At 59.4% G+C, this 24,310-nt stretch overlaps 1 protein-coding gene across 1 annotated transcript; it reads right to left on the minus strand.

The window, feature by feature from the left end:
* Positions 1-525: 525 nt before the first annotated feature.
* POLRMT (RNA polymerase mitochondrial) lies at positions 526-23,609 on the minus strand. Its single transcript, XM_064174922.1, has 21 exons — positions 23,528-23,609; positions 22,181-22,276; positions 19,640-20,289; positions 18,871-19,001; positions 16,076-16,262; positions 15,214-15,363; positions 14,920-15,087; positions 14,407-14,577; positions 12,381-12,620; positions 10,660-11,439; positions 9,600-9,722; positions 7,325-7,447; positions 5,832-6,011; positions 5,065-5,151; positions 4,672-4,785; positions 3,932-3,981; positions 3,576-3,674; positions 3,196-3,268; positions 2,565-2,647; positions 1,990-2,060; positions 526-1,256 (listed from the first exon to the last, which is right to left on the minus strand). Exons 1-21 carry the CDS (start codon positions 23,583-23,585, stop codon positions 1,207-1,209), a joined length of 3,684 nt encoding a protein of 1,227 aa, XP_064030992.1. The 5' UTR covers positions 23,586-23,609; the 3' UTR covers positions 526-1,206.
* Positions 23,610-24,310: the final 701 nt, after the last annotated feature.

Consider the following 24,310-nt stretch of genomic DNA (forward strand, 5'->3'; position numbering starts at 1 on the left):
TGCAAGATCTCCAACTTCAGCAGCTGCAGGAGCAGCCACAAGCACACAGCCAAGAGGGCTGCAGGCCACAGGCTCCTGGCTGGAAACGCAGTGGTCAGGCAGCTGCAGTCAGGCCCTGGGGGAGCTTTGCTCCCACTGCAGCAGCACTGGCCAGGATGTGCTGCAGGAGAGTTTTGTCTCTGTTGCTGCCACAGAAGCATTTCCAGAACGTTGGTGAAGCACTGGAATAGGCAGCCCAGGGCAGTGGTGGAGTCACTGTCCCTGGAGGTGTTAACCTGAGTAGATGATGTGGCACTTTGGGACACAGCCCAGTGGTCATGGAGGTGTCGGGGAGAAGGTAGAACTTGGTGATCTCAGAGGCTCTTTTCCAGCCTTGATCTGTGATACTTCTGTGAGTAACAGCAAAAGAGCAGCACGGGGAGACATCAGCTCCACCTCTTCACGACTCACAGGAGTCTGCCAAGACGCAAGCACCCCCCTCTAGAGGCTGGGTCAAGGTGCTGAGAAGGACACAGCTCCCAGGCAGGACTTCCAAAACCGTTTTATTTACAGTATCTTACACCTCCCACCCCCACTTAGTGGCTCAGGCAGGGAAAACCTCTGAGAAGTGAAAACGATGCCTGGAAATGAACTGAGAGCCACACAGGCTGCACTGCAGGACGGCAGTGACAGTGCCAGCAGCTGGAGCAGGGCACAAAGCAGCACTCGCCCTGTGCCCCAGAGCAGGGCAGGAAGGGGCAGGAGGCCCTGGCTGGTTGCCCTTCTGGAAGGGCTGAGCCCCACAGGGGCAGAAGGTTATCATAAATGGCACCCCAGAACTGGCATTAACCTGGCAAGCTCTGGAGCTCACAGCAACAGCGGGCACATGGTGCCAGGGTGAGGACTGAGGGGAACCAGCCCCGGCTGCCATCGCCCCTTCCACCCATACCAGAGGAACACAGCCCCTGCCAGGGCATGATGCCCTTGCCCCCACCTGGGATGCAGCAGGAAGAGCAAATGGCACAGACCCCCTGTCCCCAGCCCACCCCTCACAGCTGCTCCTTGTGGGGGGCCCAGTTTGCCCCAGCACCTCTCCTTTGCTGGGCTGGCAGCAGAACCCTCTTTACCCACGAGCTGCAGGCCAGAGGAGCCTGATGGGCTGGTGCCAAGCGCAGCCTGGGGGCAGCAGTGGTGCTGAGGTAGCGCAGGCCCCACCGGCAGCCAGGCTCAGCTGAAGAAATAGGTAGAATCCATCACCTCCTTCAGGTTGAACTCGCCTGGGGGAGCAAGGGAGAGGTCAGAGGGGAGCAGGGCAGAGCAGTGTGGAGAGAAGCTGCCCCAGGCCCTACTTCAGCTTCCTGCAGGGAACTCTTCAGCTCAGCCCCTGCTGTAAAGTGAATCAGGGCCAGGTGGAGCTCAGAGGGCTTCCAAGAACTGATGTCCTTCAAATTTAACTGGGACAGTGGTGGGAAGAGCAAGATGGAAGCAAGGGAAGCAGGAAAGGAAGAGAGAAGCCCACGGCCCAGGGTATCAACCATCCCTGCCACAGGACTGGGCTGTTCTGCTTCTCAAGGCTGACCAGATGGTCTGGCAGAGGCAGGGCCTGGGGATTAGGAGGAGTTAAACTAATTGCCTTAATCCCATTGCATGTCCATCATCTAGATCCCTGCAATTAGCATGTGGAATGCCTCGATCCCAGCTCCAGGATAATGCCTGGTGGTTGGAAACAGATGGGAGAGAATGAGATGGATGGGAGGGATGGATGAGCTGGGTAAGCCTGGGGGAAATCCCAGGGCTTGGCTCTGGGGAAGGCAGGAACTGCTCCCAGGAGGCTGCAGGGAACGTCCTCAGACACCACCCCATGGCTCTGCAGGCCAGGAGCAGCTTCAGCAGGGCTGTGTCCAACCTCACCCCCCACATCAGCTCAGAGATTTGGGGAGCTGCTCCCCAGCTCACTCCCCTTGCCTCCAAACTGCTCCTGAGCTTGGCAGCTCCTGCCCTGTGCCCTACCTGTCTTGGGGACACTTGAGAGTTGCTCCATCAGCTTTTTCTGCCAGAGTGCTCTGGTCTCCCTGCCAGGGCTGCAGCAACCAGAAGGAAAGCAAATCATCAGGGCAGCTCCTGGAGAAGGTGCATCCTCCTCCCCTGTTCCCCAGTGGAAGTCCTTCACAGCAGGATTTGACTCTTCCAAAGCACATCACACCCTGCAGCAGCAGGAGCTCAGCCCAGCCCCAGGCAGGTTGCTGAGGTGTCCACAGCCCCTGCCCAGCTGCTCTGTGCTGGTAACCAAGGGCCACACACGGGAGGGTCTTTACCACTCCTCACTGCCTCACTAAGTGAGGAAGCCAAGGCTCAGACATTAGGGCCCACAGTGAGGGATTCAAGCACCCAAATCCAACTGCAGCAAAGGGATGCAGGCAGCACTCTGCTGCAGGGAATCTGAGTGCCAGTCAAGGAGGAAGCTCCCTCCAGTGCAAGCCCCAGGGCAGATGACAACTCGTGAGCATCTGGTCACAACTACCCCCAGGAGAGAGAAGCAGTGGGGGCAGGGAGGAGCGTGGTGGTTTGCCAGAGGCATGGAATACCTGCAGTACTTCTCCAGCATGAACTCGGACAGATCCTGCAGGATCTTCTCGCTGTGCAGAGCCACAAACTGCTGCCGGCAGATCTGACCCAGGGAGCAACGGTGAGTCGTGGGTTAACAGCTGCTTCCCCTCCCTCCCCTCAGCTCCTCAGCCAGGATAGCTCAGAGGTGAGGGGCAGGGAAGGCAGAGGGCAGGAGAGGGAAGGGGGTGCTGCCAGACAAGGGTGGAGGGAATCAGCCTGGGAGAGGTGGGAAGCAGAAGCTGCCCCCCACTGACTGATGGGCTGTAGAAGACCCTCTCAGAGCACTCCAGGGGACAGAGCCCAGGGCAGGAGTGAGGCACCACGTTCAGTGTGGATTTAGAATCACAGAATCAACCAGGCTGGAAGAGACCTCCAAGATCATCCAGTCCAACCTAGCACCCAGCCCCAGGGGCACAGATCCTCCTGCTGAGGGGAGCCTTGGCACCAGGAGATCAGCTGTGCCCGCCAATGAGCGCCCCGGGCTCAGCAGGGCTGGGTCAATCGATCAGCCTGCAGAGCAAAGCCCAGGGGAGGGAAGGGCTGGCAGGGACCCAGAGGACAGAGCAGCAAGATCCCTGCTCACGAGAGCCCCGGGCAGGAGGCTTGTACCTGGTTCATGACGTCCACGGTGAGTGCATGAGTCCAGTAGCAGTCATGGACTGAGACAAAGGTCAGACCCTGCCTGGGAGGCAGCAGAAGATGCCATGAGGCAGTGCTGAGACCCCTCTCTGTGACATCCCCTACCCCAGGTAGATCCTTTTGCTGGCACAGAGGAGCAGGGACCATGCCAGGAGGGGATGCCCTGCTCAGCACCTGCAGACCTTCAGTGAACCTCATCAGCTCCTGACGCTGCCCTTCCACCCCCGCTGCCAGAAACCCCCAAACTCCACCCACCCCTTTCCCACATCCCACCCTCATCCTAGTGGGACATTCCCTGAGCTGGGAGCCAGTCCCAGAGCCCAGGCAGAGCCTGGCTGCCTGCTCCCTACCTGAGGCAGTGCAGAGCAGTAAGCATCATGTGTGTGGAGTCCAGGGAGTGGATGAAGTTGGGGGGGAAGGCATTCTTCTGCTTCACCGTGTCAGGCTTCCTGCAGCACAGACAGGGAGACAGGAGGAGATGAGGCACTTCCAGGGCCAAGGATGAAAGTGGCAGCACCAAGCTGGTGCCAACAAGATTGGGGTGGACAGGGATGGCCCCAAAGACTTGCAGAAGCACAGGCCCCTCCTCCTCAGCTGGCTTTCAGGGGGGTGTCAGGAGCTTGGGCACACCGAGGGGAAGGCTTTGTCCCCAGAACGGGGGCTGGGGACAGCAGGGGCTTGGTGCAGAGCACAGTTCCATACTTACTGGTTGGTGCTGGAGCTCTTCACGTTCAAGTTCTGCATGCCACAAACCAGCTGCAGGGAGAGGAAAAGGGCATCAGGGGCCACAGAGCACCCAGCCAGCATAAAGCCCCAGCACTACTCTGTGCTCCTGGAGAGGGCAATCGGCTGACCAGGAGCTACTCAGCTCTGCAGGAAACCTCCACACATGGCTGGCTGCGACGAGGGGCTGGGCAAGGACAATCCCATCACCATGGCAGCAGTGACTCCTCGCCTGCCTCCCTCCTGAAGATGCTGGCAGGCATCCCTCACCCCTTCCAGCAACGTGCTGCTTCCCCCCGCGAGGGGGCTCGGGGAAGGGCTCCTGGAGGTGAGCGGCGGCAAGGAGCCAGGCTGGGGAGCCGTGAGTCAGAGCGGCAGAGCGTGGGAGAGGAGAGCAGCCAGGCTGAATCACAGCAGCCCTGAGGAGCCTCCTCAGCGCGGGGAAGGGGCCTGTGCCCCAGCTGCCTGAGTGGGATGGGCGCAGCAGAGCTTCCTCAGCAGTCCACCCACACGCTTCAGGCCCTGCAAGGAGTGAGGAGGCTGAAGGAGCTGCCTGCATGCACAGATCCTACCTGCTCTGCAGGCTCACCTGCAGGCGATGCCACCCTGCTGCTGCTGCTGCTGCTGGGCTTTAGCTCACTGCTTTCGAGCCCACCTGGCCTCTCCCTGGTCCCCACCACGGCAGAGGGAGGGGGGATGGAGTCTTGCACAGCAGATACTCACCACGGTGGGCTTGGACCGATAGTAGGGCTGCACGATGGGGAGCCCCAGAGGTGTCACCCACTCCACCGTCTGTCCCGACTGGGCAATGAGCTTGGCACTCTCTGTCAGCCAGTTCTTTACAGAGGGAAGAGGGTGGCTTGGAGTCAGTACAGGCAGCTGAGAGACCCCAGCCCCTCCCAGCACAGGTGACCCTGACTCCTGCCACCAGCTGTGACAGGGGAGTTTAGGCCTGTACCAGGCACAACCCCACACTTCTGGGCTGGGAGGATTCCCTCTGGATGAGGACCCAGAAGAATCATCTCTCCCCGTGGAGCATCTTCTGGTGTATGTGTGAGCAGGACAAGGAGGAAGAAAAGAAAGAGAGAGAGGGGTAAGAGGCAGCAGGGACCTTACCTGGATATCTCGAGTGGCTGAGAACATCTCCTTGATGCCATTGAACACCTGCTTGACAAGGTAGTGAGATGCCTCCCACAAATACTCCTGCACAGAGCAGAGGCAGAGCAAGGGGTCAGGTAGAGGGGTACTGGGACCCAGAGTGAGCTGCAAAAGAGCAGCTCCCTGCTCCCTGCTGCCTCCACCACAGACTAAGTCTGAGCTGCTGCAGACAGCTGGCTGCGGGTTGTGATGGAGGGAAGCAGAGATCAGCATTTCAGACACAAATTGTCTGTCTGAGGACAAGCTGACCTCTGTGCAACATCCCTGAATGAAAGGGAGGCTCTCACTGCCTCATCTGCCCCAGGAATGTCACACACTGCAGAACACTCCCAGCAGCAACCAGAGCAAATAACCCACTCAGCAAAGGCTGCCACACGCTGCGGGCATGGAAGAAGAAATGAACTCCCCAGAGGTCTGCTAGAGGCAAGGGTCACTTCCAGAGGGGAGGGCAGAGCCACAGACCACTTGGTGTCTGAAACACCAGCAGCAGCAGTTTGCACACCACCAAGCTGGGCCCAGGAAGGACAAGGAACAGCCCCTCCTGAAGAATCCCTCCCCACCCACAAGTGCTGGGCTCAGACCTGGGGCTGGGTCCTGCATGCCCCTTCCATCAGCTGAGGAACAAGGCAAGGAAGAAACCCACAAGAAGGGCAGGTTGCCCTCCCAGCAGGGCCCACTAGGAGCCAAGTAAGCACTGGTGGGGGTGGCTGGGGCAGGGACACTACCTCAGGGAACTCATCGATCTCCTTGAGGCGCTTCTCCATCTGCAGCCGCCCGCCGTAGCGCGTGACGCCGTACACCACCGTCATCACCGTCTGCTTCACCACCTTGCGGCTGATGAAGCCCTGCAGGACCTGGGCAATCTTCAGCCCCTGCTTGGCATCCTTCTTCCGAAACTCCTCCACCTGGGGTCGGCAGGGGAAAGCCCTGGGAGGTCAGCCCCAGCACCAGGTTCAGCCCAGCCCCACCAGCAGCCCAGCTCCACTACCAGCCGCGACTGCCCCACGGCGTGGGGAGAAGCAGAGAGTCGGTCAGGGTTGGAAGGGAGCACAAGGAGCAGCCAGTGCCAACCCCTGCCATGCCCAGGGACACCTCACACTAGAGCAGGCTGCCCTCAGCCTCAGCCAGCCTGGCCTGAAACACCTCCAGGGATGAGGCTTCCAACATCTCCCTGGGCAATCCCTTCCAGGCTCTCACCACCCTCATGCTGAACAACTTCTTCCTCACATCCAGGCTGACTCTGCCCATTTCCAGCTTTGTTCCACTCTCCCCAGCCCTGTCACTACCTGACAGCCTCAAAAGTCCCTCCCTAGCTTTCTAGTAGACCTCCTTAAGACACTGAAGGGCCACAATAAGGTCACCTGGGAGCCTTCTCCTCTCCAGACTGAACCAGGGGAGTGCTGCCAGAGCCACCCCAGCTGTGCTCTGCCCAAGCTCCCACCACAGCCGCACAGCCCAGCTCTGGGTAACATCATCTGCTCAGGGATGGAGAAGCACTCAGCTCCCAGGGCTGTGGGGAGCTGAGCTTCCCCCTGCAGCCTCAGCACAGCAGTGTCCCTTGGCTGGGTGGTGCTGCATGTCACAAGGACACAGCTCAGGACTTAGGTTCTTCTGCCTCTGCCACCCAAAATGGGAAGTGTGAGCAAAGGCTGCAGGCCCTGTGTGCTCCTCCTACCCTCTGGATAACATATGCTGAGACCCCAGAGAAGAGCCAGGGGTTCAAGGCCAGTTGAGTGAGTCTGGTAGATCTCAGCACACGTCCCAGCAGGCTCATGTCACATTGTGTCTTGCCAAGAACACTGAAGATCTGGCAGCAGTGCCAAGGGCTGAATCTCTCCCTGCTCCCTCCTACCCAGCTTGAAACTCCCATAACCTTCAGGCCAGTCAGCTGTGACCAAGAGATGAGGCACAGGAACACTCTCTGCTAACTCCCACCTCTCCACCCAGATGTCATTCAGGAGGAGTGAGGACAGCAGGAATCCCAGTGGATTTCTCATTGCTCTGTCAGGACAGACCTCCAGACAGTTGCCCACAGCAGCTGCTGCAGTGCTTCCCATCTGGAGAGGGAGAAACTCTGCCTCTGCCCAGCTCCTGCCTTCCCAGCCCTCACTGCTCCTATCCCTGATCTCTTTTCCTGGGAGCTGGAGTGACCCCATGCAACACGCTGGCAAGGAGGGGGAGGCAGGTCCAAGAGGACTCTGCCCCAGCTGTGCCTCACCTGCTGGGCCACCGCACTGTAGACATCCTGGGGGACGCTGCAGGGCATCAGATTGACAGAGATGGCACCACTGAGGTCCCGGCCAAGAGCGGCGTAGTGCTGCAGACCATTGCAGGAGCCGTCCTGGAGGGGGAGGGAGAGCAGGGAGGAAAAAGAAGGTGTCAAGGTGTGGCTGGAGCCCTGCTCACCTGGCCCTGCTCAGCAGCACAGGCACACTTGGCTCAGAAGGTTTTTGCCCTTCGTGGCTCCATCCCCAGGCAGGATTGAGGTTGATCTCCCAGCAGTGGCCAGGGCCACATCAGTTTCCTTCTGCCCTCTGGTCCTGTCTGGGTCTCATCACTGCTTACCGCTGGGGGCAGGGGCAGGTTACAAAAGAAAGCCTCACAGCAACCTGCCCCCTGCATGAACATCCAAAGCCATCAGAGCTCGGTGCAAACATTGAAAACCACAACGTTTGGAAAGCATCAAACCTGGCTGGGATGCTAAAAGGAGCCCCAAGAGGCAGCAGACCAAAACAAGCTCAGCAAAGGAAGGAGACAGAAAGAGGAAAGGCCAACTGAAGATCCCTGGGCAAAGCCAGAGCCAGCTTGGCAGCTCCAGCCATGCTCCCTCTGCTTCCAGGCTGATGAAAACATCACTGTGACAGGGAGCAGCCTTCCCCAAAGCCCTGCTCACAGGGGGCATGCCACCCATCTGTCACAGCAGCTGCCCCAACAGCCCTCCTGGGACCAAGCTCAGCCTGGATGAGAGGCAGGACCTGAAGCATGAGACTGGGCAGGTCCTGCTGTTCCCCAAACAGCACCAGCTGGAGATGTGCTGCTGCTGCTGCTGCTTTGGACTGTCCCTGCTCTTCTTGTACTTGGGCTCTGCCTGCTCCAACGGAGTGCTGCCAGCAGGATGAACCTTCCCCTCCTCTCCTGTCCTACTCCTCCTCCTCCCCACACCCTGCAGTGCAGCAAGTTGCAGAGCTGGGAAGTGAGAGGGCTCCAACAGCTCTGCCGTGCTGAGGAGCTGCCTCTATTGACTGAGTGCTGATGACTCAGGTGGAAGGAGACTCTGGTGCCCTCCAGAAGAAGTCCTTGCTTGAATTTCATTATTGGCACCCTCCACACCCCTCACCCTCCCTCAACTGCCCTCTTGGCCTTTTGTTGTCATAACAGTATCAGCTTAGACTGTCTCATACATATTCCAGACCACAGCTACTGGCAGAACACAGCCCCCTTCTCCCCCCACACCCCCTTGGGGCCAGCTGAGCTTCTAATGAGACAAATGAGCAAAGCCCTCTCCCCAGGAAAGTGATTAATCACTGCCTGCCCTGCAGCTCGGGGAGTTCTCACTGCAGACAGGGAGCTGGCAGCTGCAGAGAGCTGCAGACCTGCTGGGACACAGAGGGGGAAAGGACTGTCCAGCTCCTCGCTGCAGCTGGGAAGGACAGAGGCATTCCAAGAGCCAGCAGCAGCCTGGGTCCAGCAGGGACAGGGCACATGGTGACAGACACTGAATGGGGAGGGGGGAAGAGATCAGCCCTTCCTCAGAGGCCTGGACCTGCCACCTTTGGCTCCTTCAGGGCTGTTTGTTCCCAGCATCAGCACAGGAATGCAGCAAAGGCCCCAAGGCCTCAGCACAGCCCTGAGTGCTTTGGGTGGGCATTTGCTGTCATGTCCCACCCAGCCAGTCTTGATCCCATGGCTGAAGAAGGTGCAATTGTCCCAGCTCTCAGCCCCTTCCCAGGCAGGCTCAGCATCAGGCACAGGCAGCAAAGCAGCACTTCACTGCAGTGGCTCCTTAAGGGATGCAGGCAGCAGCAAATCACAGAATCACAGAATGGTTTGGGTTGGAAGGGATCTCCAACATCATCCAGCACCAACCTCCTGCCACAGGCAGGGACAAGTCCCACCAGCCCAGGTTGCTCAAGGCCTCATCCAGCCTGGCCTTCAATGCCTCCAGGGAGGGAGCATCCACAACCTTCCTGAGCAACCTGTTCCAGTGTCTCCCCACCCTCACTGGGAAGAATTTCTTCCTCATCTCCCCTCTCCCAGCACAAAGCCATTTCCCCTTGTCCTGTCACTCCAAGCCCTTGTCAGAACTCCCTCTCTGGAGGTCACCAGCATTGCTGAGCCCAGAGACCATGGCCCCACCCTGGGCCAGCCTGGCCACACGGTGCAGTGAATGCAGCACTGGACACATGGGTGCCTCTGCCCTGCCCCTTTTGTCCCTTCTCCCTGCCTGTGTCCTTCAGTCTGCTCAACCCCACTCAGGTCTGTGAGGGTCCCACCTGGTGAACCGGGAAGTGAGAGATGTAGGCTGCTGGATCTGGGGATCTCAGGGCCTTGGCAATTTCCATGCAGCAGGCCAAGGCTTGCCAGGGCTCGTCTGTGTTCATCCACCACTTCCTGCCCTGGGAAGGGTAAAGCACAGGAGGTTGAGCACTTTTGTGGCTCTCCAGAGCAAAGGCAGACTCCTGGGATACACAGGGTGAGACATCTCCTCCCACCAGGTCTCCACTTCCCTCATATTCCAGTGTGTTCTCCTCCACCCTTCAAAAGGTTTTCCTTTCAAACCTGCTCTGACTTCCATTCTATTTCACTTTCTAGACGGCAGACAGGACAGTGCAGGAGTGGTCAATCTCCTCTGGAACTAGAGAGGACACTGAGCCCTGCTTTCCTTGCCTACCTGGACAATTCCTATTTGAACTCATAGAATCAGTCAGGGTTGGAAGGGGACCACAAGGATCAGCCCCTGCCATGGGTAGGGACACCTCACACTAGATCAGGCTGGCCCTAAGCACCTCCAGGCTTCCACCACCTCCTTGGGCAACTCCTGCCAGGCTCTCACCACCCTCATGCTGAACAACTTCTTCCTAACCTCCAGGCTGACTCTGCCCATTTCCAGCTTTGTTCCATTCCCCCCAGTCCTGGCACTCCCTGACAGCCTCAGAAGTCCCTCTCCAGCTTTCGTGTAGCCTCCTTAAGATACTGCAAGGCCACAAGAAGGTCCCCTGGGAGCCTTCTCCTCCCCACACTGCACAGCCCCAACTGCCTCAGCCTCTGCTCCCAGCAGAGCAGCTCCAGCCCTTTGCTCATCCTTGTAGCCCTGCTCTGGACACCTTCATGTCCCTCTTGTCCCAGGGGCTCCAGAACTGGACGCAGCACTCCAGGTGGGGTCTCAGCAGTGCAGAGTACAACACAGACAACTTCCCTGCTCCTCAGTTAGGTCCTTCCAACCTTCCTGGGACTAGATGCAGACTCCTGCTGCCCAGACCTCTTCTTTAAGGTTCAGGGTTTCCCACCACTGCACCCCAGAAGCAAGCAGAGCCCTGCAAGCCATCCCCCTACCGTCAGCGGGTGGTCAGCCGAGTCCAGGATGTCCTCCATGATCTCATTGGCATACTCCAGCCTCTCCTGCAGGGCATTCTTCTTCTTCAGCCCAGTCAGGTTGATCAGGTGAATCTTCAGCCAGTCGAGGCCCTTGGGCCCCAGGGGCCTCCCCTCTGCAAAGAGCAGGATGGCCCTGGTGACGTCGTTGCCCAGGTGGTTGAAGTAAGGCGGGCAAGGGTAAGTCCTGCCTCGGAAGTCCATGTTGTGAGGGAACCAGAAGACCTTGTCCCTGACGTGGCTGGCGATGGAGAGCTTGTAGAGGGCATCCATGCGCAGGCTGTGCATCTCTGCAGCCTTCTTCTTGCACTGCAGCACCTCCTGCTTCTGGCTCTTGCTCAAGGCAGAGGAACCACCAGAGGCAGGAGGAGGCTTGGGAGCTTCTGAGGGTGGGGGGGGGATGTCCAGCTTCTCGTTGCCTTTCTCGTTGAAGATGGAGATGATGATATCCAGGATGGGTTGGTTGATCTTCCAGGCGCAGTTGCCCAGCTGGTTGAGGGCATCCAGCACGGGGTGGAGCTTGGCAGGAGGGCACTGCTCCAGCAGCTGCTGGTGCTGGATGGCTCCGTCCACGAAGCGCATCAGCTTGGTGTCGTTCAGGAGGTAGGCACCACAGTGAGGGGAGGTCCAGGGCACCGGGGGGCACAGCATGGGGATGGCAGAGGAGTTGAAGGTCAGGGTGCTCTCTGCAGCCTCCAAGACGAGCTGGGAGAAGACAGGATGGGGCTTTATCAGCCCAACCTGGAGGAGAGGGCAAGCAGAGAGGTGAAGGTGAGCAGCAGAGGGGAGGGGATGTGGTCAGTCAGCCACCATCAGGCTCTCCAGCTGCAGAGGGACAGGGATCTGCTGGAGAGAGTCCAAGGGAGGGCTCTGAGGATGATGAGGGGACTGGAGCACTGCCTGGTGAGGAGAGGCTGAGGGCCCTGGGGCTGCTTAGGCTGGAGAAGACTGAGAGGGGATTGAATCAATGCTTATCAATATCTGAGGGCTGAGGGTCAGGAGGGGGGAACAGATTCTGCTCACTGCTCCCTGGGACAGGACAAGCAGCAATGGATGGAAGCTGCAGCACAGGAGGTTCCAGCTCAGCACAAGGGGCAACTTCTTGGCTGGAAGGGTCCCAGAGCCTGGCACAGGCTGCCCAGACAGGTTGTGGAGTCTCCTTCTGTGGAGACATTCAAGGCCTGTCTGGATGTGTTCCTGTGTGCCCTGAGCTAGCTTGGATGGTCCTGCTCTGGCAGGGGTTTGGGCTGGATGATCTCTTTGGGTCCCTTCCAACCCCTGACATCCTCTGATCCTGTGATCCTGATCCTGTGACTGTCACTGTCCATGCAGAACCAGAAGCTCCTCTAAGTGTCCCTGACCAGGAAAGGCAGCAGGGACAGACAAGGAGCATTAGGTGTAAGCTGCAGCACAGGAGGTTCCAGCTCAACACAAAGGGGAACTTCTTGACTGTAAGGGTCCTAGAAAGGTTGTGGAGTCTCCTTCTATGGAGACCTTCAAGGCCTGTCTGGATGTGTTCCTCTGTGATCTGTGCTAGATTGTGTGGTGCTGCTCTGGCAGGGGGGTTGGATTTGATGATCTCCTTGGGTCCCTTCTACCCCCTAACATCCTCTGATCCTGTGGTGGAACAAGGCCCATGGCCAATGGAGAAGGGACCTGCAGGGTCCCAGGACAAGGCTCACCTGCCAGCTGCTGCGGAAGGAGTAGATGTGGTAGAGGACAGGGACGAGCTTGGACTCCAGGCGAGGGTTGAGGATGTTCCTGGGCACCTTGACAGCCTGCACCAGCAGCTCCAGCATGTGCATGCCCAGGCGCATCAGCAGCATGTAGGGCCAGCTGCAGTCCCTCAGGGTCAGCGAGGGCCCAAAGCCTGCTTCTGCCACCAGCTTCTCCCAGTATTCCCGTGGCAAATACTCCTTTGGCTGGGAGGTGGAAGGAGAAATTGAGGTCAGATGCAGGGGCCAAGCAGAGAGCCTTTGCTGGATGGGATCTAGCTCCCTGGAACACAGATCTGAGAAGGACCCTCCTGTCTCTGCCCTGTGAGGTCCTCCTTGATGGGTAATTGGGGAGAGATGCTGATGTGGCTGGGGCAAGCCCAACAGCAAGAACCTGCTTCTGCTGCAAGGCAGGACAGTGGCACTGCAGAGCCTTCCCTCTCACTACATCCCTGTGCTGCCACTCTTATCCCCACAGCAGCCTAACTGCAGATCTGCCTCCCTACACATGCCACACACACAGCTTTGGGGACAAGCAGCTCTCAAGCTGCCCAGATTGGTGACCTTGGCACCTTCCTCCCCACACAACCTGCCCTGCAAAGCCACAGAGTCTCCTGCTCCAAGGGGACTTCTCTGCTGATTAAATACCTCCTGCTCCCACTGCTCTGCCAGAAGTGAGCCTGTCAGCTGGCAGGGGCCTGTGGAGCACTGTGCCTCACACCAGCACAAGCATGAGCTGGACCTTTGCTGGCTCTGGTGGCCTCTGCAGCAGCAGGTTCCCAGAACCAGTGTCCAGAATGATCAGAGGATTGGAAGATCTCTGTATGGGGAAAGGCTGAAAGATGTGGGCTCAGCCTTGAGAAGAGAAGGCCTAGGGGAGAGCTCATCACCATGTCCCAGTATGTAAAGGGTGGCTGCCAGGAGGATGGAGTCTCCCTTTTCCTAAGGAGTGCCATGGAAAAGACAAATGAGTCCTGGGGAGATTCCCATTGGATTTCAGAAGAAAACTGTTCACCATGAGAACAGTTTGAGAATCATCTCCCAAGGGAAGTGGTGGATTCCCCTACACTGGACAGGTTTAAACCTCAGCTTGCCAGGGCTGCTGAGCCAGCTCGCTGCAGCTCCACTGCGACCCCAAAAAGGTCAAACCAGATGATCCTTGAGGTCACAGAATCATAGAACCAGCCAGGCTGGAAGAGAGCTCCAAGCTCAGCCAGCACAACCTAGCACCCAGCCCTGCTCAACCAACCAGACCATGGCACTAAGTGCCCCAGCCAGGCTTGGCTTCAACACCTCCAGGCACAGAGACTCCACCTCCCTGGGCAGCCCATTCCAGTGCCAATCACTCTCTCTGCCAACAACTTCCTAACAACATCCAGCCTCAAGTTACCCTGGCACAGCTTGAGGCTGTGTCCCCTTGGTCTGTTGATGGTTGCCTGGGAGAAGAGACCAACCCCACCTGGCTACAGCCTCCCTGCAGGCAGCTGCAGGCAGCAATGAGCTCTGCCCTGAGCCTCCTCTGCTGCAGGCTGCACCCCCCCAGCTCCCTCAGCCTCTCCTCACAGGGCTGTGCTCCAGGCTCCTCCCCAGCCTTGCTGCCCTTCTCCAAACACCTTCCAGCACCTCAACATCTCTCTGCAATTCAGGAGCCCAGAACTGGACACAGCACTCAAGCTGTGACCTGAGTAGTGCTGAGCACAGGGGCACAAGAACCTCCCTTGTCCTGCTGCCCACACTGCTCCTGAGCCAGCCAAGGCTGCCATTGGCTCTGCTGCCCACCTGGGCACATTGCTGCCTCCTCTTCAGCTACTCTCTACCAACACCCTCAGGTGCCCTCTAGCCAGTTCTTGACCCATACCAGACCCACACCAGGTCCCTTCCAACCTGGCATTCTATGAACCCAGACCTCCTGCTTGCAAATAAGTGGACAAACAAATCAGCTCAACCCAGCTCTGCTGTAACCCCCCCCAGGGGCCCCCTCTCCCGGGCATACTTGGCCATCCTTTGCCAGCAGGTGGATGTAGTCCCCATAGATCTGCTGCACCTTCTCCAGCTGGCAGCTGTGCTGCTTCCTCAGTGTGATGTACCTGTTGTGGACCTTGGAGCCCAGCTCCCTGGCCAGGACAGCCAGGGATTCCCCTTGTGGAGAGAGGCTGTTGAGAATCTGAGGAAGGGGAAGGCAAAGAGGGTCTTCAGGAGGGAGGAACAGAAAGACGGAGCAGAGAGACAAAGCAGGAGTTAAAGCCCCTGTGCGGGGAGCACAGGGAGGTGTTGATTTCCATGAAGATGAGAAGATGATGGATGAGGAAGGACACATGAGCAGGAGAGTGCAGAGGCTCCTCTAGCTGCTCAGCACAGGCAGCAGACAGAGCTTGCACCTAATAACTTTGAGCCTGAGATATTGATCCTGCAGGCCTGAGCAGCCACATCAGTGCTTCGTGGCAGCTCTGCGGCCACTTCAGCAGCCCCATCCCGGTGGCTCTGCAAGGACAGGGCAGCATCCTACCTGCAGCATGATGCCCACATACTCCTCCTCTGGCAGTAGGCACAGGTAGGGGTAGAGAACGTTGTACCCTGACACTGTCTTGAACCTGGACATTTTGTGCTTTGCCTTCTGCAGGGCCTGGAGGATGGAGTCGTGCCACTGGGAACGGAGCGTGGCCAGCAGGTTGCGCTGCACCGAGGTGGAAGCAAGACAGGAAATGTTGTGGTGAGAGCTGCCCCAGGCCACCTGCGCCTCCCACAGCTCCTGAGAGCTGCACTCTCCCCTTCCCCAACGTGTTCAGCCCCTCAGCTTTACCGCCTGGATGGCCTGTGGGGTCAGAGGCTTGGTGGCTTCCACTGACTGGATGGTGACAGTGTTGTCCAGCTCCATCTCCAGCTGCTGCCGCAAGCACTCCTGCAGCTCCTCTACTGAGAGCACCAGCTTGGGGTATGGCTCTGCCTTGTCCTGCAACAAGAGCAAGACATTAAGTGCCAAAAGCCAGGGGAAGAAGAGATGTGCTCATCCTGCAAGGCTGCAAGAGTTGGGGCTCTGCAGCGTGGAGGAGAGAAGGCTTTGGAGGAAACCTTGGAGTGACCTTCCAGGATCTGAAGTGGGCTACAGGAGGGATAGGAAGGGACTACTGACAAGGTCTTGGAATGAGGAGGAGGAATGGGTTTGAACTGGCAGAGGGGAGATTGAAACTGGATGTTAGGAAGTTCATGCCAGTGAGGGTGGTGAGATACTGGCACAGATTGCCCAGGGAGGTTGTGGAGCACAGAAGCACAGAATTGGATTCTGTGCTCCACAACCTCCCTGGAGGTGTTCAGGAACAGGCATCAGAACTCTGAGTCCAGTCTCTGGCTGGCAAAACCCAGGGAGTCTGGACTAAGAAGCCCTCCAGAAGCTTCTTTGATCTTGTGTCATGGTCAAGCATCCCCTGAAGCACCACCTCTAGCACATAAAGGTCATCTCCACCCTCCAACCCCCACTGCCAGCCCCTCAGCTCTGCTGCTCTGTAAGGCTGATGAGTTGTGGTGGCAACCAAGCAGAGATGGGACTCAGAAGTTCTCTTCATATCCCAGCTCTGGGCTGGACATGAGGACACCTGTGAACAACATCTGGACAACTCCCAACTCCTCCCTGAGCTGCAGAGACACACTGGAGCTCTGTGGCTTACTCTGGAATAGAAGTCCTGGAGAAGAGTAGACTTGCAGGTATCAGGGCTGGGAGAAGGGGGCAGCTGATAGGTGGGATGGACAATCCTGATGACCTTCAGCACCTTCTCCTTCTCATCATCCTCAAACAGGCACTTTTGGAAGAGCTCATCCACATGGAAACCATCTTTCCTCAGCTGCTGCATGTATCTGCAGAGGGGCAGATAAGGGACCAGGGATTGTGAGTGCTGGGCAGGAATCAACAGATAGGGAGGCAGAGAAGAGTTCTGAAACAGAAGGCTAAGCTGGGGGGAAAGGAAGGGGGAGGAAAGGAAAGGAAAGGAGGGGAGAGGAAAGGAAAGGAGGGGAGAGGAAAGGAAAGGAGGGGAGAGAGGAGAGAGGAGAGAGGAGAGGGGGGAGAAAGAAGGAGGGGGTGAAAGGAGGGACCAGGGAAAGGAGAGGGATGTCTGCCCAGCCCAGACAAGGGATGAATGATGCAGACATGGGCATAACCAGGGCACCCACAGCACTTCTGGGCAGCCCGGCAGCAGGACACAGCTCTCTCTGCTCTCCACATGCAGCCAGGAGCCAGCTCTGGGGCGGCAAGATCTGCCGGGGTGGGAGCTGCCTCCAGGGCACAGCCAGTCCCGACAAGGTCACTCGCCTCGGATTGCAGCGATCAATCACCTATCCCCCAGCCCCCACTGCTGCGGCTTCACCTTCACGGGGTGAGGAGACACAGCTGTGCTGCTGCCGGGAGGCTGAGCACTGAGGCGCAGGTTCCTTCACCTCCAACGACCCTGCTGTGCCCCTCCAGCCCGAGGCAGCCCGAGGAAACCTGCAGGGCTGGTCCCAAAGGGGCAGAGGACAGCGAGCCTGGTGCCAGGGCACAGGAACGGGGCTTGCTCTGCTGCAGCAGCGGCTGCAGTGCCTGCCAGGAACGGAGGCTCCCAAGCCCTGCAGTCCCCATTGCTGCCAGGGACCAGAATTCCCCCTCCACGCACCCACATCTCCCACTTCCCAGCCCTGCAGAGGATGCTGGATCCCTGGCTCTGCCCAGCTGGAGCCGAGATTGGGGCATAGCAGAGCCCAGAGCCCCACCTGCCGACTGGTGACACTGGAGCACAGGCAGAGCCCGGCGACAGAGGACACGGAAGAGGGAGCCTCAGGCAGCTTTGGCAAAGCATTAGGAGCCCAAAAGGTGACAAAGCATCTGAGCCAGGACTGCCACGCAGCGGGACACAGCACTCTGGGACACGGCTGGCTGGCCATGGTGGTCTTAGGTTGATGGTTGGATCCTCTTAATCTTCTCCAACCAATCCCACGACTCTGTGGATGCTGCCCCAGCTGCTGCCTCTGCCACATCCGAGCAGAGCTGCTCTCACCAAAAGCTACCCCAGAGCAGCAGTTCAAACAAGCAACTTCCCAACTGAGATCTGGGAACCTCTCCAGAGGCAGGGAGGTCAGTGCCAGTCCCTTGGAAAGCAGCTGAGTGGAAAGCACTCCCCCAGAGACCTTCAGAACTTGTTATCCAACCATGGGACACAGCAACGTCAGAACCAGCCCAGGGGCCTGGGCAGCACTGGCACATCACCAGAGAGCTTCCTCCATCCTCTGGGAGGGCAGCTGCCAGAGCCAGCACTGCCCCTAGACCCTGCTGGGATCTCACAGGGCTCCTCCAGCTTCTGGCTGTGGCTCTTGACACTTGTCCTGCTCATGATGCTCCAAGAAATTCACCTGACTCTCCTGACCATACCCTCCCAGAGCTGCCCCCCTGCAAATCCCAGCTGTTTGGCTGAGCCTTACCAGGATGAACTCCACAGAGGTGCTGTGGAAACAAAGAGAGGAGCCAGAGAGAGGGAGGTGCCCAGGATGGGTGCAGAGCCTGCCCAGAGAGAGGCTGCTCCGTGGGGAGCAGACACAGCTCTGATCCAACAGCAAGGTCCTCCCCACCTCCTGTACCTCCCTGGGAGTGCTGGTGGATAACAAACTATCCATGGCACAGCAATGTGCCCTGGGGGCCAAGAAGGCCAATGGGATCCTGGGATGTATTAGGAAGAGTGTCCAGCAGATCCAGGGAGGTTCTCCTCCCCCTCTGCTCTGCACTGCTGAGACCTCACTTGAATATTGCCTTCAGTTTTGGCATCCCCAGCTGCAAAGGGACAGGGATCTGCTGGAGAGAGTCCAGCAGAGGGCTCCAAGGAAGATGAGGGGATTGGAGCAGTGCCTGGTGAGGAGAGGCTGAGGGCCCTGGGGCTACTTAGTCTGGAGAAGACTGAGAGGGGATTTAATCAATGTTTATCAATAGCTGAGGGCTGGGGGTCAGGGGCGGGGGGGACAGGCTCTGCTCACTGCTCCCTGGGCTAGGACAAGCAGCAATGGAGGGAAGCTGCAGCACAGCAGGTTCCAGCTCAGCACAAGGGCAACTTCTTGCCTGGAAGGGTCCCAGAGCCTGGCACAGGCTGCCCAGAGAAGCTGTGGAGTCTCCTTCTGTGGAGACATTCAAGGCCTGTCTGGATGTGTTCCTCTGTGATCTGTGCTGGATTGTGTGGTCCTGCTCTGGCAGTGAGGGTGGACTCAATGCTCTCTTTGGGTCCCCTCCAATCCCTGACATCCTCTGATCCTTTCCCTGCAGGGAAACTCCCTGGCAGCTGAGAGTGGCAAGGGAGAGCTCACTGCAGGAACCCTTCCTGCCCCTCGCAGGTGGGTCAGAGCACCTGCACTGGGTGTGCAGGCAGCAGGGGCAGGTTGGGGAGGCTGCAGACAGGGGGAGATGCTGCCCAGGGCTCAGCCACCCCCTGCCACCTCAGTGCCTTACCTCCAGACAGTTTTGGTGGGCACCAGGGCCCGGCCCATGCACTCCAGCACTGCTGCATACGAGTCCAGGCTGGGTCGGAGCCCAGCGGATTCCAGCATGGAAAAGAGGAGTTGGATGTGCTGCAGGTTGCCCTGTGGGTAAAGAAGGGAAGGGGCTGTGGGCACAGCCAGCACCAGCCTCAAGTACAGCTTCAGGGAGACCTCAGAGCAGCCTTCCAGCACCTGAAAGGGGCTGCAGGAGAACTGGGGAGGGACTTCTGACAAAGGCTGGGAGTGCCAGGACGAGGGCACAATGGCTTTGAGCTGGGAGAGGGGAGAGTGAGAGTGGAGGGAAGGAGGAAATTGTTGAGAGTGAGGGTGGGGAGAGGCTGGCACAGGTTGCCCAGGGAGGCTGTGGATGTGCCCTCCCTGGAGGCATTGAGGCATTAAGCAACCCGTCCTGCTGGGAGGTATCCTTGCCCATGGCAGGGGGGTTGGAACTGGATGATCCTGAGGGTCTCTTCCCACCCAAACCATTCCATGTATCTGTGATTCACAGCCCAAACACATCTTCAGGCCCCTCTACTCCTGTCCAGCTTCAGCTACACTCATCTAAGCCACCTCACAGGCATCAGCTCAGCAGAAGGCAAAGCTTCCTCAGACACCTGCTGATGTGACACAGAGGAAACCAGAACTGCTGCTTCCAGAAGTGTGAGGCTCTTCCTCTCGGGCCAGGCCACTTCTCCCCTCCCCAGGAAGCCCAGACACAGGCAGCAGCCCCAGCTGGGTACCTTCTTTGCCCAGCTCCTCATCACCACGTTGTAGGCATCGATGTTCAAAAGCCTCCTCTTGCCCGGGGAGCGGTAGTACAGGAGCAGCAACCTCTCAGCCTCCTCTGGCTGCTGCAGGAAGAGGAAGCACTCCAGGCTGGACAGGATGGTCTGCTGCAGGACCTTGAACTGGCTGCTCTCCTTGTCCCTGGGCACCGCCCGAGGCCTCTGCGCCTTCGGAAGCTTCGCTGCTGCCACGCTGGGCTTGCCGTGGGGGTAGGCACTCTGGGAGCTGGCAGGGCTCTGGCTCCAGGCAGCAGCCACCTCAGCCTTTGGGCTCTTCTGGCTCTTCTTGGCTTTAGCCTTTTTGGCCTTCACCTTATCCTTTGGTTTGGTCTGGTCCTCCCGAGCAGGCTTGGAGGCAGCAACGGACAACTTCTGCTCCACCTTCAGCTGCTGGAGCTGCATCTCCTTCTTTATCTTCTCTGCCAAGGCACTGGGCCAGGCTGGGCTCTCCTCCCTTGCCCTGGCAGCTGGATCCTCCAGGGGGCTGGGGGGCACCGCATGCTGCAGCGGCTCCTGCTGCTTGGCATTGCCCACTGAGGCGACCTCCACTTTGCTGACCTCTGGGCTGTGGCTGTCTTGGAGCTGCTTCACTCGAGCCTTCAGCACTGCCAGGAAACACAGGAGCAAGGGGAGGTGAAGGAGAGCAGAGCATGGCAGGAAGGCTGTGCAAAAATGCAGCTCTTGCCCAGCACTTTTTGGTTGCCCACATTTCTAAGGAGGATGCCCCTGCTGGTGCAGAGGGAGCTGGACTGGATCACAGGATCAGAGCATATTAGAGGTTGGAAGGGACCTAAGGAGATCATTGAGTCCAACCCCCCCTGCCAGAGCAGGACTCAGGGCACACAGAACACATCCAGACAGGCCTGCAAAGGCTCCACACAAGGAGACTCCACAACCTCTCTGGGCAACCTGTGCCAGGGCTCTGGGACCCTTCCAGCCAAGTTGCCCCTTGTGCTGAGCTGGAACCTCCTGTGCTGCAGCTTCCATCCACTGCTGCTTGTCCCATCCCAGGGAGCAGTGAGCAGAGCCTGTCCCCCCCTCCTGACCCCCAGCCCTCAGCTATTGATAAACATTGATTCAATCCCCTCTCAGTCTTCTCTTCTCCACACTAAGCAGCCCCAGGGCCCTCAGCCTCTCCTCACCAGGCACTGCTCCAGTCCCCTCATCATCCTCAGAGCCCTCCCTTGGACTCTCTCCAGCAGTTCCTGTCCCTCTGCAACTGGGGAGCCCAGAACTGAAGGCAGTGCTCAAGATGAGGTCTCAGCAGTGCAGAGCAGAGGGGGAGGAGAACCTCCCTTGATCTGCTGAACACTTCTTAATACACCCCAGGATCCCATTGGCCTTCTTGGCCCCCAGGGCTCATTGCTGTGCCATGGATGTTCTCCCCCAGCACTCCCAGGTGTGCTCTCCTTGGGGCTGCTCTCCAGCAGTCACCTCTCAGCCTGGACTGCTGCAGTTTATTCTTCCTCCCCAGCTGCAGGACTCTGCACTTGTCCTTGAACCTCATTTGGTTCCTCTGTGCCCAGCTCTGTCTGTGCAGGCCTCTCTGGATGGCCTCACAGCCCTCAGCTCTATCAGCCAAGCCTCCCAGTTTGGTGTCAACAGCAAACTTGCTGAGCAGACTCTGTCCTCTCATCAACATCACTGATAAAGGGAGCTTAGGAGGTCCCTTTTGGAGGTCCCTTCCAGCCCAGACTATTCAGTGATGCTGTGAAGGGGTGTCCTGACCCAGGGCCTTGCCTCTGGCAGTGCCCAGCAACGTGCTCAGGGCAACCAGGCCCACACAAGGACTTCTCCTCTCCTCAGCCAGTCCTTCTCCCAGCAATCAGCCACCCTCCTCACTGTCATTCTGGGATCCATTCCAGACCACAGCCCACCCCAACACCCCAGGGCAGGCAGCAGCTCCCACAGGTCTATCACACTGCCTGCTCACTTCTCTGGGTCTCTCTCCATGCCCTCAGCTCACCTGGGCAGTGAGCCCACAGCCACAGCACGTCCAGGTCAACCTGCAGGGCCCTCACACAACCTGGAGGGGTTCTCTGACCACTCCAACATGCATCTGACAGCAGGCTCTGGTCCAACCTGCATCTGACAGCAGGTTCTGGTCCAACCTGCATCTGACAGCAGGCTCTGGAGGGATTCTCTGATCACTCCAACCTGTATTTAACAGCAGGCTCTGGAAGGATTCTCTGACCACTCCAACCAGCATTTAACAGCAGGCTCTGGAGGGATTCTCTGACCACTCCAACCTGCATCTGACAGCAGGCTCTGGAGGGGTTCTCTGACCACTCCAACCTGCATCTGACAGCAGGCTCTGGAGGGGTTCTCTGACCACTCCAACCTGCATCTGACAGCAAGCCCCACGGTTCTGACAAACATTTGAAGTCCAAAATATCTTCTTTATGGCCAAAAAAAGAATGGGAAGACTCCTAGACAGCCTCCCAGGGAACTGCCCAAGGGAAGCTCCTGCAGCCCCCCCAGCCCTCCCTGACTCACCCTGCAGCAGCTCTGTCCTCTCACAGGTGGTCTCTCTCCTCGCCTTCTCCTTGGCGCTGGCGGAGGAGTAGCTCCTGAGCACACTCCATGGGACCCCTGCAGTGCAAAGCCATGAGGAGGGAGGCCACAGGAGGCTTCCCCCCTCACTGCCCCACAGCCCTGCCCCACGCCACCAGCTGGGCAGTGGGCAGGGCACACAGGGCAGGGGGCAGTGGTGCTGCTCTGCTCAGCCTGTGGGCCCCAGGAACCTCAGTGCCACAGCAGGGCAGGGGCAGCTCCTCACCAGCAAGGGACAGGGACAGCCCCCTCGGGCCCTGGCTCTGACCTTCTGAGGGCAACATGACCCCAGCAGGGCCACAACCCCTGCACTGCTGTGTGGGGTGGCAGGAGCTCACAGACCCCCAGAGCAGCAGCTGCTATCCCCCAGCAGGGACAGCATCCCAGAGACCCCCAGAGCAGGCAGATCCCCCCCAGCAGGGACAGCATCCCAGAGACCCCCAGGGCAGGCAGATCCCCCCCAGCAGGGACAGCATCCCAGAGACCCCCAGAGCAGGCAGATCCCCCCCAGCAGGAACAGCATCCCAGAGACCCCCAGAGCAGGCAGATCCCCCCCAGCAGGGACAGCATCCCAGAGACCCCCAGAGCAGGCAGATCCCCCCCAGCAGGGACAGCATCCCAGAGACCCCCAGGGCAGGCAGATCCCCCCCAGCAGGGACAGCATCCCAGAGACCCCCAGAGCAGGCAGATCCCCCCCAGCAGGGACAGCATCCCAGAGACCCCCAGTTGTGCACTCAGAGGGTGAGAGTGGCCCAGGACACCCACAGAGGCCTCATGGCACCAAAAGACCCTGACAGCCCCCAGCTCCATCCCCGAGCTTGGGGCCAGGCCTCTGCGATGCCACTGCTCCAGCTCCAGCCCCGCGGCTGAAGTCAGCCCCCCGGGACCCCAGAACCTCACCAGCCAGCTCCATCCCCATGCCCAGGATCTGCCCTCTGGGACCCCACAGCCCTCCTGGACCTCTCCACCCCAGCTTCATCCCCACAGCCCTCCTGATCCTCACCACCCAGCCCCATCCCCACAGGCAGGATCTGCACTCTGGGACCCCAGAGCCCTCCTGATCCTCTCCACCCAGCTCCATCCCCACAGGCAGGATCTGCTCCCTGGGACCCCAGAGCCCTCCTGGACCTCACCACCCAGCCCCATCCCCACGGCCAGGACCTGCCCTCCGGGACCCCACGGGCAGGGTCAGGCCTCCGGTGCTGCAGAGCTCCAGCTCCCTCGCAGGGGTGAGAGCCAGGACTGCCGCACCCCGTTCCCCGGGCCCCCCGGTCCGCCCCCAGCGCTCACCGGTGCGCCGGAGCGGGGCCGTGCCCGCCAGCGCCGCCCGCAGCCGCAGCAGAGACATCCCAGGCCTAGGCCGCCATGCCGCGCGGGGCACGCCGGGAGCAGCCCCCGCACCGCGGCTCCCGTGGTGCAGCGCGGCAGGCACCGCAGCGCCGCAGCCTCTGGCGCCCTCTGGCGGCCGCGGCGGCACCGGCAGGGCATGGCAGGGCAGGGCGGGACGGGACGGACGGGACGGGACGGGATGGGACGGGACGGGACAATACGGGACGGGACGGGACGGGACGGGACGGGACGGGACGGGACGGGGCGGGACGGGACGGGACGGGATGGGACGGGACGGGGCAGGGCGGGACGGGACGGGACGGGACGGGACGGGCTAAGCGGCGGGGCTCGAGGAGCAGCGGAGCCCAGAGGCTGCGGGGCTGGGATCGCGGACTCACAGAACTAACGACCTCTAGGACCATGTCTAACCCTGCTGATTAACTAACCCCTGGCACTCAGTGCCTCACGCAGCCTCCTCTGGAGCACCTCCAGGGATGGCGACTCCGCCGCCTCCCCGGGCAGCCCATCTCAGCGCCAATCACTCTTTCCGTGACGAATGTCTTCCTAGTGTCCAGCCTAAATCTGCCCTGGCGCAGTTTGAAACTGTATCCTCTTGTTCTGTCACTGGGCGCCTGGGAGAAGAGACGAACTCCCCTCTGGCTACAGCCTCCTTTCAGGGAGTTGTAGACAGCAGCGAGGTCTGTCCTGAGCCTCCTCTTCTGCAGGCTGCACATCCCCAGCTCG

This window comes from Pogoniulus pusillus, chromosome 41, assembly GCF_015220805.1.
Source record: "Pogoniulus pusillus isolate bPogPus1 chromosome 41, bPogPus1.pri, whole genome shotgun sequence".
Taxonomy (NCBI): domain Eukaryota; kingdom Metazoa; phylum Chordata; class Aves; order Piciformes; family Lybiidae; genus Pogoniulus; species Pogoniulus pusillus.

Bases quoted from the DNA above. Each gene is read 5' to 3' on its own strand.
- POLRMT (XM_064174922.1), bottom strand. From the start codon at position 23,585: ATGTCTCTGCTGCGGCTGCGGGCGGCGCTGGCGGGCACGGCCCCGCTC. The intron at 22,277-23,527 runs GTGAGCGCTGGG...TTTGCACTGCAG, and splicing joins GGCCCCGCTCCGGCGCACCG to GGGTCCCATGGAGTGTGCTC. The intron at 15,088-15,213 runs GTAAAGCTGAGG...ACCTCGGTGCAG, and splicing joins CCCCACAGGCCATCCAGGCG to CGCAACCTGCTGGCCACGCT.